At 52.5% G+C, this 11,909-nt stretch overlaps 2 protein-coding genes across 2 annotated transcripts in view; both read left to right on the top strand.

The window, feature by feature from the left end:
* The first annotated feature begins 945 nt into the window (after positions 1-945).
* Positions 946-1,847, top strand: LOC131418295 (neuroendocrine secretory protein 55). The gene has a single exon (XM_058562404.1). The coding sequence runs from the start codon at positions 1,107-1,109 to the stop codon at positions 1,845-1,847; it is 741 nt and encodes a 246-aa protein (XP_058418387.1). The 5' UTR covers positions 946-1,106.
* The window catches only part of GNAS (GNAS complex locus), a 65,656-nt gene continuing 55,578 nt past the window's right edge, over positions 1,832-11,909 (top strand). Inside the window, exon 1 of the mRNA XM_058562402.1 lies at positions 1,832-1,889. Coding sequence (XP_058418385.1) covers positions 1,847-1,889 — 43 coding nt within the window. The 5' untranslated portion in view covers positions 1,832-1,846. The remainder of the gene's footprint in view (positions 1,890-11,909) is intronic.

The following is an 11,909-nucleotide window of genomic DNA, read 5'->3' as shown; positions in this document are numbered from 1 at the left end:
GCACAGGAAAGACTTCTCTTAACTAGTGGTTCCGGCTAATTCAAGCCTGTCTCCCAGCACATGTTCTCAGCTAGAGCTCATGGCGGCCCACCAACGGGTTTGCCAACTTGCAAACCATCAGCTCATCTGTGGGGTCCTTTTTAGGGACGATGCTTATTTGTCCATGAGGTAATTAGCCAATTGAGACTGCATTGGGGGGAGGTGTATTTTTTGGAAACGTCTCTAATTACAGTGACTACAGCAGTTCTGCCAAAGGTGGTTTCACTATTAATGACTGCCTCAGGTTACCATCCTCAAACTATTAAGCCCTTGGGAAATGCCTGGGGCTGGATCATTCAAACTCACGTTCAGGCCCATATTCCCCTTGAATATCCGGAATGTTGTGGTCCGATTTTTAGCTGCTTCGGGCTTTGTTCGTGTTTTCTCGATAACCCTGGAGAAGTTGGGGAGGGTGCGGACCCCCTGGAGAAGCCGTGCCCAGCTGCCACGTCCTGGAACCTGTGGCTCGCTCGCTCGCTCGCTTGCTCCTTGGCACCCGCCAGGCACCCCCCACCACCGCTCCTCGCTTCGCCCAAATCCTTTCAAACAAGGATCCCTCCTGCCACCTGCCGGCCCACTAGGGTCTGCGCCACCGGCTCAGCGCCACCGCGCAGCTCTCGGGGAGACGCCCCCGCCTCCTTACTGCACATGCCCGGCAGAAGTCCGGGCGCGCAACTTTGCAGAACCTCTCCGCCCGTCACTCCTCGCCTCAGTCTCCTCTTTCCTCTCCCAGGCGAGAGGACCAGCGGAGGCACCTCTCCCGAGTCTTAGACTGCGCAGTCTGAGACTTAGAGAGAGGAGCCCGGGAGGAGACAGACTTTTCTCTCCCTTTCCCATCCTGTCTTTTTTCGCAGAGGCAAGCAGAGGCGCGGAGCTTTAGAAAGTTGAGTGGTCAGGAAGGTAGGTGCTTCCCTTATCCCCCTCACAGCGAGGTGGGGCTGGGACCTCCGGATCCAGCTTCTCACCTCGTAAGGTGCACCTTTTTCGGCTCTAGCAGCCAATGCGCATCGGAGCCGCTCTCTGCAGAGCCAGAGGGTGGGTCGGCTTCTCGGTGTGTGCCTAAGAGAATGGATCGTAGGTCCCGGGCTCAGCAGTGGCGCCGAGCTCGCCACAATTACAACGATCTGTGCCCACCCATAGGCCGCCGGGCAGCCACCGCGCTCCTCTGGCTCTCCTGCTCCATCGCGCTCCTCCGCGCCCTTGCCACCTCCAACGCCCGCGCCCAGCAGCGCGCGGCTGCCCAGCAGCGCCGGAGCTTCCTTAACGCCCACCACCGCTCCAGCGCCCAGGTGTTCCCCGAAGCCCCCGAATCTGACCACGAGCGCGAGGAGGCAGACCTCGAGGTGTCCCTCCCCGAGTGCCTAGAGTACGAGGAGGAGTTTGACTACGAATCCGAGACCGAGACCGAGTCTGAAATCGAGTCTGAAACCGACTTCGAGACTGAGCCCGAGACCGCCCCCACCACTGAGCCCGAGACCGAGCCCGAAGACGAGCGCGGTCCTGTGGTGCCCAAGCGCCCCACTTTCGGGGAAAGGGGCTCTCTCGCCGAGCGCCTGCACGCTCTGAGGCTGCGGAGCCCCGACGCCTCCCCGAGTCGCGCGCAGCCTAGCACTCAGGAGCCCCAGGGCCCCCGAGAGGGGGAGGAGCCCGAGACCGAGAACAAGGATCCGAGGGACCCCGAGGAGTCCGAGGAGCGGAAGGAGAAGGAGAAGCAGCAGCGCCGCTGCAAGCCGAGGAAGCCCACCCGCCGCGACCCATCCCCGGAGTCTCCTTCCAAAAGGGGACCCATCCCCATCCGGCGTCACTAATGGACGACGCGCCCCAGATTCTCCTTGTTTTCTTTGACCCAGGTTGGTTGCCCACCGGTAAACTGGGGAGCCTGGGGTCGGTGTGGGAACGGCGGCAGGAAGGGAGGGAGAAGGAAGCGCAGGTTAGGAGGAAGGCGGGAAGAGAGCGGGCTCAGCTAGCCAGCCTGGGAGGTGGGGGGCCAGGGCAAGCGGGAAGGGCTCCCCAAATCTCCCCGAAGGCGCCGAGAGCGCCCAAGTGGCCAAAGGCTTGTTGAACGGCGGGGCGCTTCTTGCGCCCCTCTGGAGACATCCCGAAGTCTCCAACCTGGTGTCCAGGACGCACTACTGGATCCTGGGTGCGTCCCAGGTTTCGAGCTGCACACCCAAACAGAATGGGTAAGTCACTTGTTTTACGTACTTTTTTTCTCTCCTGAGAGACTAGTCTTAAACTAGTTGGCCTTGGCGGGCGCCCGAAACGTGGTGCGGAGGTGCGCGCGCCAACTTCCACAATGCGAGAGCAGCCGAGCTGTAGAGACACCGTTGCAATGTGCGAAAAGTAATCAGATTGGGATTGGGCGAGAACTCTGGAGACTGCCGGCTCCGGGGCAAGTCGCGCGCGTGGTGCTTAAGACACTCTGAGCCTGGAGCCCAAGTCCCAGAGCTGCCAATTTGGAGCCACGGGACCTCGGCACTAGTGCCCCCGACGGCTGTGCGCCAGTCCTGGCCACCACCGCCCGCCTCCGAGCGGTCGCGGAGCCGGAGACCGCGGCAAAGAGCGTGCGCACCTGCCTGCGCGCCCCAGAGCCGACCTCTCCGGGCCGGCTGGCGGTTCCCCACGAGTCACCCGCACTTGCAGGGCAGACAGAGAAGGTACGGGAATCTTAGGGGTACCTACAGGCTACCGGGGTTGGTGGTGCGGGCTTGGTCACGTCGGGGCATCGCCAGCCTTTTGGCGCAGCTGGTCTGGCGGCGGAGCTGGGTGCAGCTTGGCTGGAGAGGTCCCCAGCCGTTTGCCCAAGGTCCTAGGGGTGAAAAGAGAGGGGCTGAGAAGCCCGCGACGTGGCCGCGAGCGGAAAGGCAAAGCGGAACAAGGAACAGGCAAGAAAGGGGGTCTCATCTATCATTAGGACACTCTACAGTGCGTCCCCAAAGAGCGCAGCACCCTCCGAGCTGGAGAAAGGTGTTGGACCCGACACAAGTCCTTGGGCGATCGGTCAAGAGGGGGCAGGGGCAGGGGCCGGCGCCGGCGGCTTCGGCAGCCTCGGGGAGGGGAGGCGGCGCGCACCGGCCATTTTCAGCTTGGGTGGAGCTAAGCTTGGAATCTAACCTGGAGGAGAAACTGTCCTGGTGTCCGAGGACAAAAGCGGCCGCAATCTGGTAATGCATCTTCGTGCGGAGTGCCTTTCTCGTCAGTCCTGGAGGGAAAGACTGATAAGCGAAATGTATTTACAAAACCTCACCCGATTTGGAAATTGATCTTTTCTTGGTGCGCGCCTGTCTCGTTTTTGCGCGGGTTTGAGCTATTCTGATGAGAATGATTTGGGGGAAAGGTGAAGTATTTTGAGACTTTAAATGAAAAGACGGGTCGCGTTCTTAGACTCCTAAGAAAAGGACGCGGCCAGAAGGAACGCTTTAAATCGCCTTCCTTCCAGGTCTTTTCCCCAGGAAAGGCGTCGCGGCGCCCCAAACTTAGTTGTGCCGGGCTGCGGCGCCGACGGATGACTGCTGGAGCCGTTCTGGTCGTCACTAGCGATACCGGGGAGGCGGTGTTAGAAGGGGCTTCGCGGGGCAGCGAGGAAGCAGCGCCAGTCCGAAGGCTGCTGAGGGTACGCAGAAGGGCCGGGCGTGCCCTGCCTCCGGCTTCAAAGTGTGCAATTGCCTAAGTGCGACGGAGCGCCCCAAAGTTGGAATTCCTACTCAACGTAAACAGTGACGCTGTGTCCTTTCTGTGGCATAACTGTTCTGTTCTTCCTCTGGTGGCGTCTGAGCAGCTGGAGTTCACCAAGGAAAAGGTCTCTAGTGCGTAGGCAAAAGAAGCCAGGGTTTTGGTTGGCTTTTTTGGTGTGCTTTTCAGTGTGGAAGCTACCTTCACAGATTGGCTAGTGTGAGGGGCCGGTGTTCCTGCAGAGCTAGGTTTTTTCATTAGAGAAATTAGCATGCTGCCTTCTTGCAGGATGAATAAACAAGTTTAAAAAAAAGTCCTCAGTGCCCGGCGCCCACCTCTCCCAGAAGCCTGCAGAAGGGGAGGCTGGCTTCCTTGACTGGAAGCAATATACCAGGTTCATTGTGCCGAGGGGGGGGGGGGGGGTCCTCGTCTAGGAACACAAATAGTCTGCCTTCCTTCAGACACTCTCCTCCACAAACTACCTCTGATTGTGAAAACCTGTTACCCACCCGCCCCTCCCCCACTCAGTTCCCCTCCCCCACCCTCCCTCCTTCCACCCTGGCTCCAGGGTGGAAAAGCCATTAGGGAACATACAAAACAACTGAGGACTATACCAACCCCTAGGAAGGTGCCCAGGATCCAGCCGAGGAGAGGGCATTTTGCTACACAGATTCTTCAAACCCTTTCTACCTGAGGCACTGATGTTCAGCTGCCGTTCTTTTCCACAGGTGTTTCTGGAAAGTTCTCCAAGCATTCCCAACTGACTAGTCTCCCAACTGGCCCTTTGTCTCACCCTGCTAAACTGGGGTTAGCATTTGAATGGGCTCACTTGCCCTTTCAACTTAGGTGGGGTCTGGTGAGGAAATTCTCTCAAAGAAAAAGCAGACCACATAGTTGACCACGTAGGTCAATTACCAGCCTGCTGTAATATTTCAAATGGAGAGAGAGAGGAGGGGAACTGAGCTGGTTCAATGTGATGCTATGCACCAATATTTAGGATTTTCCCCTTTACTACACTAATCATTTGCTTAGTGGAAATTTACTTTTCCTTGGACAAAGGTGCTCTTATAACTGAATTTTTTGAGTTGGAAAATCATGTAGCAATGTTCAGATATTGTGTGGTGTCAACAGGCTGGCGTAGGTTTACTTCTAAAGTTTGGCTAACAAAACTTATGTTTATCAGAATTCAAGAATAGGGAATTTTAAAGCTTGGAATTGTTTTAAGATAATGTTTCTTTAACGCACTAGAAGCTTTTTTCCCCCTGGAAATGCTCACAGCCCTTTACTCTTGAGCTCTCATTTTAGGCAGCTGTGATAGAAAGTTCACAAAGGAAGAAAGCTGAAACATCTGTGTTGGTAAGAACAAGGTCTTTTTTAAAGAAATAATCTGCATGGATTTTAATTTATGTGTATTATCACTGCTCCTCATGCAGAGAGAAGCTACTGAGGGAAGCTGAGAGGAAACTGAGCAGAAACCATGGTGTTGGGGAAAGGAGTCTCTTAACAGAAAGGTGACCTATAACAAAAAACAAATCACTAAAATCAAATTAAGCTTCCAGAGGCAAGTGAGGTCATATGCCAGCTCAAGTACTGCCCTTCTCTTAAAAATGGCCCAGCAAAGGGGATGAGATTCTCAAATTACATCTTTAATCCCCATGTTCCAGAATGAGGGATGGAATTCCTTGTCCTACCCTGCTGGGTTGTGACATTAATGACTCTATCTCCTAATTCTTAATGCCCTAGAAGTGGGCAGCAGGATCTAAGATCTAAGGCTCTTCTAGCCCTGGTCCTGCCCAGCAGCCTTGGGTCAGAGCTAGCACCTCTCTGCCTCAGTTTCTTCACATGGAAAATGACAAGATATTCCTAGCATCCCTTTCAGCTCCAAATGCGTGCAGGTTGATTAGTTTAAGAAGCCCAGAGTTACCCAATTTGACTCTATCAATGATTTTAACACTAATGAAGTCAAAAAGTTTTCGAAGGTTGATCAAATAAAAAGCACCAGTTGTGAAGGAATCTGTTTTGTGTTGATCTAATTTTGATTTTGTTAAATCTGTTTTGAATTGGTGGCAAAAATGGTTTAAAGAGGCCAGTTAGAGAATACAGAATTTCACTGTGTCCTGTTACTAACCTGAGAAAAAAACTGGCCATCCCAGAGAGCAGCTCTTTAGTGTTTGTCTTACATGGGCTTGTTTTCACCACCTGCGCTCCCCAATCATCATGTCTGAAAACAAGCTTTTCAGAGTGGGAGCAGGCAGCCTGGAGCCAGCATTGCACTGAGCACTGCAGCCTGGAGATGCTAACCGCGTGGGGAGGGCCAACTGACAGCAACGTGGGGCAAATGACCACAGTATTGAATATATTATTTGGTAACATTTGTAAGTGTCCTGATTAGGCTAGACCTGAAAAAAGTGGCTCAGAGGCTGCAGCTAGCTAGGATAAACCAGTGTTCTCCACCTTTTATTTTCATTATCACTCCCTCCTAGGAGCTTTTTCAGACATTTTTTAATTGCTTCTCACCCATGACATTTTAATACCACAGATAGATATACAGTATATCTGTTTCTGTACTGCAGGACCTTGGAACAGCTACGATTTTTTTGCACTCCCCCCAAACCACTTTTACCTCTGTTGCAAATGCATGGGATAAACAAAGCAAATGTTTAAAAAAAAAAAACTGGTTTATGTCAAATTAAGTGATTTAACGTCCCATTTAGTTTCGTATTTTAACCTTGTTTTGGCCACATATTACAAGGCTCTATATAAGGGGAATTTTACTGATGTTTGTTTTCCCTTTTTTCACGTCGCACAGTTTGGGTTTTTTTTTCCCCCAAAGCCCCTGGTCCGGATGCTGGTGCTCATGCCTAGTTAATGCACATGGCAGAAAGGCCAGGGTAAACAGCCGAGTGACTTAGCTCGCCTAAGGCCAAGAGTCTGCAGTGCAGGGCCACCGTCACCTGTTGACAGCGCTCAGCCAGTAGAGGCAGGACATCCGAGAGGAGCTGCCGCTATGGCACCCCACACCCCCACCCACTCCTATTCCAGGGTAGAATTGGGGAGGCTGCCTTCCTGGCTTCGTGTGTGGACAGGGCCTGTTTTTATTCTATGGACTTATTTTAGGGTGAGCATGTTGCAAGTTAACAGGCAGGGTCACGGCTATCAGAAAGGCCAGAGGAAGACTAGGCTGTGTGGACAGAGGGTAGGTGGTAGTTATAATGTGGGGGAGATTTGAGGACAACAAAAGGAAACGAAGGTTTGGGGGGGTGGTCACAAAAACTGGAAGATGTAGGGAGATGAGAACACTGGGGAAGGAGCAGAAGATAAGATTTGGAGATGGGAGTCACAAAGCCCACAAATATTAGGGGTAGAAAGAATAGTTTGAAGAAATGAAGAGACTGGGGGAGAAAAAGGTTAGGCCACGGCAGTCCAAATATCTGGTGGCAGCAGGAGCAATGTCAGCTCAGCACTGGGAAGAGCATCTTTAATGGTCAAGGATGGCCGCTAATGGGGATCTCAGATTAGCCACCCTAACGTCACTGTCCCTCTGACAATCTCTTACAGACCTGGCCCAGAAATTTCAATTTCATAGGTGCAGTCGAGTTTTCATATATGTACCTCAATTGCTTCAACCAAATGGAGAGACTTAAAACCTAGGAAATCTTGTTTTATAGTTCAAAACCTAAGTCTTGAGTGTCGGTTCAGGGAGAGGCCCCGACTCTCAACTTTGAGGCCCACACCTCTCAAACTTGAGGAGTGTGAGGGGCGCAGGAGGACTGCCAGCCAGCTGAAGACACATTTCTCCTCCCCTCAGGCAAGAGCTGCTTTCTGAGTGCCCTGGCTTATGTTGCTGTCTCAATTAGAGTTCGTTAGGAAAATGCGCTCTGGTAATTGAGGTTGTGCGAGAAGGTGAAATAGACCATTCCCCTTAAATTCAAATTACCTTGCCCAGAAGCCCCCAGGGTGCCTGGAATTTCCACCATGAATTACCGAAATTTTAAACAGAGCTTCCTTTAAAGACAAATTTATCTCCTGGGATTCCCTGTCGCCATGCCAGCCCCTGCTTTTGCTCCTCTCTTAGTCCATTCTTGGGGCACTGTTCATCTTTTCTGGAATGGCCACTTCGCCCCTTGAAATCCTCAGCTGCATCATCAGCTAGTCTGGAGGAGGACGCTGTGGCCCAGTTCAGTGCCGGTAGAGAACACGGTGGTCAGCTGACGGTCTCGTGCCTGGCTGCGGCAGAACTGGGTAGCCCTTCCAAGAGGAAGGCTGCTGAGTACAGCTAGTGAGCTGAAGGAAGGGGCTGAATTCACGGTGGGGACCCCTGGCCTCTGGCTCCAGCATGGGGCTTTTTAGTCTGCGCAGATCAAGTATTTTCCTAAGTCTGGCTTTCACGGTCTTTAATAAGAGCCCCGCATCTGCTGCTAACCCTCATCCGTGGGAGGCATTTTCCCTTCAGTTGGCATTCGCCTGAAACAGCCTGGTCATGCAGACCCTTCTGCAGACAGCAGTAGGCTGCTGCTGCCTCCACCGGCCATGGCTGGCAGAGGAGGTGCTGGGAGGTAGAAGCCGGGGCCCAGCCAGTCTTAACTGAACAGTAATTAATTGAGCAGTTTCAGAGTCTTATTGCTCCTCCGTCGGCACTCAGAAAACATTTGTTACTGGGAGGCTGAGAAATGCGGTCGTTGCCTGAATTCTCTTTCCTGTATTCTCTCCTTTCTACTTAAGCCTTTTCTTCACAACTGGTGACAAGATTCTCCTTTTCCTCATTGGAAAGAAACCCACTGACAACTAATGACACGAGTGGGGCGCAGAGAAGGCTCTTCTGCAAACTGCCACCCCCTGGGCCCCCAGTGCCACAGGCTAGGAGGAAGTGCCCCTGCCAAAAAAGATTGTTTTTCCCGGTTTCTGGTCCCTTCTCTCTTGCCCCCCTCCCCTCCCTGTCAAGGGACCCTCCTCTACTTTGCTTTCTCTTTCTTGGATACAGGGATGAATTAGGAAAAAACTTGACAGGCAGCTACGTGCCAAAAGCCTTGGGCTTTTGGCAATGAGTAGGAATCCCCAGCTGTAAGTACACTAACAGTTGTCTGCTGCTTAGCGTGTGTGCTGCTATGGAGGCGTCAATATAGCGGTAACACTGAGTTTGGGAAGCCCAGGGCATCACGTGGGGCTGCCAAGGATGAGAGCCACATCCCTGCAGGTGGCAATGGTGCCGATCAGGGTCAACAGTGAAGAAATACCTTCTTCCCATTTGGGGTTTACTTGTTTACAAAAAGCCCCCTGATTTGCTACTGTGGCACCTGGGCCATTTAGTCTAACAGGCTGACTTTCCTCAGAAATGCAGAGTTTAACTGAAACATGAGTAACATTTCCCATTCCTTTCTTAATTCATCATCTGTAGAAAATCTGTTCAAGTAGCTGAGTATACACAATTTTCAAGAAACCTTCATCTGAATTTTAACAGCCCATCCTTTCCTCCCCTAATGGACTCAGCATCTCACACAGCCCTTCCCTTTCGCCTTCTCCCTGTGGGAACAGGGTCCAGACCCCAGCACACAGCTGTCCTTCACTCCAGCTCAGTCTTTTTTCAGGCACCCCAACTAGCCTATCTTGCTTTCCTCCTCCTGATCTGCGTGAACCCATTAACTGACTTTCCTTCCTTGTTCCTGCTCATTCCTATCAAATATTTACCTCTTTTCCTGATAGAAATCCATCCAGAATTGGAAATCTATGCTCAAAGGTATTTTGCTATTATAAAACTATGATAGCAGATCCTAAAAACTGTGCCCCGGTGGGGTTAGGCCTGGGCTAAGCTGCCTACCACAACCCATCACCGGCCATCTCCATCCAGGGCAAGGCCACATTTCTGTCTTGAGCCAGCAAGATCACCAGCCCTGAGTGGGCTCCCCAGACAGTGCCAACAATCAGGGTGGCCCCCAGTAAACCCACCAGCTGATCACCCCCAGCTCTTACCATACCAGTTCTTCAGGTCCCTGTGGCCACGCCCCGCAGCTGCCTTTCCGGTTAGTCAGCTCCTCAAACATCTGGCCACACTTCTGGGGTCTCTGGAGTCACACTGCTGATTGGCAGCGCAATCTCAGCTCTGAACCCCACTCACCCAAGTGATTTGGGGTTTTCAGATCCTGCTGGCCAGTCACTACAGAAAAATAAACAAGAGTGGACAAAAGGGGAGCATCAGAGTTAAACACTGGATTTTTTGCTTTCTGGTCCCAATTTACCTTTAAATTAAAGTGATTCCTATTCAAGTCTGAGGGTCCTTACTCAGCCTATAACAGTGGTTTCAACCGGGGGCGATTTTGCCCCCCAGAGGACATTTGGCAAAGTCTAGAGACATTTTTGGTTGCTACAACTAAGGGGATGCTACTGGCATCTAGTGGGTAGACGCTAGGGATGCTGTTAAGCATCCTACAGCGCACAGGACCGTCACCACAATAAAGAATTACCCAGCCCCCAGTGTCAACAATGCAGAGGCTAAGAAACCATGGTCTAGAGTAGATACGCTGACCAATTCTTAAATTCTTCCCTCTGGTATACTCCTCCCAGTCCCTTCTGAGCCCCACTGTTCTCTCCTTAATCTCTCCCGTTTTCCCCTCCAGTGCTCCAAATGGTCAAGATTCTATCACCAAATATATTTCTCCCCTTGAGGGTATTATCTGATCTAGTGATTTCATATCCTAAAATGGATGACTGTCACTTTGAATTTAGGGTCTTTACCTTTCTTCTAAACTTCAGACCCATCCTCCTAAGTAATAGGCTGTAAAAATTTCCATTCAGATCGCCCATCCTTCCTTCGCCTCTGCCATGTCTAAAACCAAACTGGCTCCACAACCGGGCCAACCCCCCCAATCCCACGTGTGTCCCTTCCTCTAAGTGCCAGATTTTGGCTCCTCCCCCTTTTGTGCCTTTCTAGCACAGAAGTTGCTAGAGGGTCCTTTAAGATCCCTCAAGTCCCTTCCTTCAGCCTTCCTGTTTCCTTCACTGTGTGGTTCTCTCTCCCTTAAAGGTCATGACCAGCCACAGCCCCCTTTGTTCTCTTCATCACGACCATCCTCTACACTGCCTCAACTTTTCTTAAAACTAGACTCAAATCTTCACTTGCAGGACAAAAAAACATTCAACATCTGCTCCATTTCCTACCAAAATAGCCTCAAAACTGCTTGCCCTGATGTTCCATGGTATCCTCAGAGAGATCCTATCTCATTTTTCCTGCCTTCTCTCCCACTACTCCCCCAGGACTCCACAAGGTAGCCTGTGCTCTTTACCCAGCCATGTGCCATGTTTCCCACCATGAGATCTTTGTTCGCGGTAGGCCAACGTCTCCCATCCCCCCACCTTCTAGTCATAGCCAAGGCGTCTATTCCTCCATGGAGGCCCATTTGAAACGCCATTTTCTCCATCAAGTCCCCCCCAGTTGGAGGTCTTTTCTTTCATTTTTATGCTGCTCCACCTTTAGGATGGAGGACTGGTATCTGCCCAGTCTATCCCCTCAATTCATGACATCTCCCGGCAAAGAACCAAGATACCAGAAAGAATGTTGAACACGGGTCCCACAGGCCCAGGAGGATGTCGGACAAAGAGACCCTCTACCTATTCCTAGATGAACAGTGCTTTGGGGCAGAGCCCAAGTGAAGCGGGCCAAGCACGAGGCCTGGCGAGAGCAAAGCGTCCCTTTGGGGCCCCGATCGCAGCCTCCGGAGCTCCGTCCCCAACGTCTACTGACCTTCCACTTCCGCAGGGCTCAGCATCCCTGGGGCCTCCACTCCTTATCCATCTGGGGCTGCTCCTCTGCATCGGGACAGTAAGCCCTCTCCCTCCTCAGGGTCCTTGCCCTCTACCCCAGGCCCTGGAAATCTTCTTCCTCCTGGCCTTGCCCCAGTGTCGGCCCCTTCTGTTAAGTGGGTTTGCCCACTGCCATCAGCGAGACCAAGGGTTGGCCCCTGCAAGCCCCCCGACCTCCCCTTCTAGCCGTTGTGACTTGTGGCATCCGGAAGAGTGACCCGACGGCGCCGGCCAGCCTCGTAGCATCCCAGGCCTGGCCGCCATACGCCCGCCCACCAACCGCTTCCAACCACGCCAGCAACACAACCTCTTAGGGCGTTCCAACACGGCGCCCCCTATTGGACCTCCCACTCGTATCCGGTTTCCGGTGCGATGCCCCCTGCTCATTCGCCGGGCAGCCTTGA

This window comes from Diceros bicornis, chromosome 19, assembly GCF_020826845.1.
Source record: "Diceros bicornis minor isolate mBicDic1 chromosome 19, mDicBic1.mat.cur, whole genome shotgun sequence".
NCBI lineage: Eukaryota > Metazoa > Chordata > Mammalia > Perissodactyla > Rhinocerotidae > Diceros > Diceros bicornis.
This window is presented reverse-complemented; position numbering and strand designations above follow the sequence as displayed.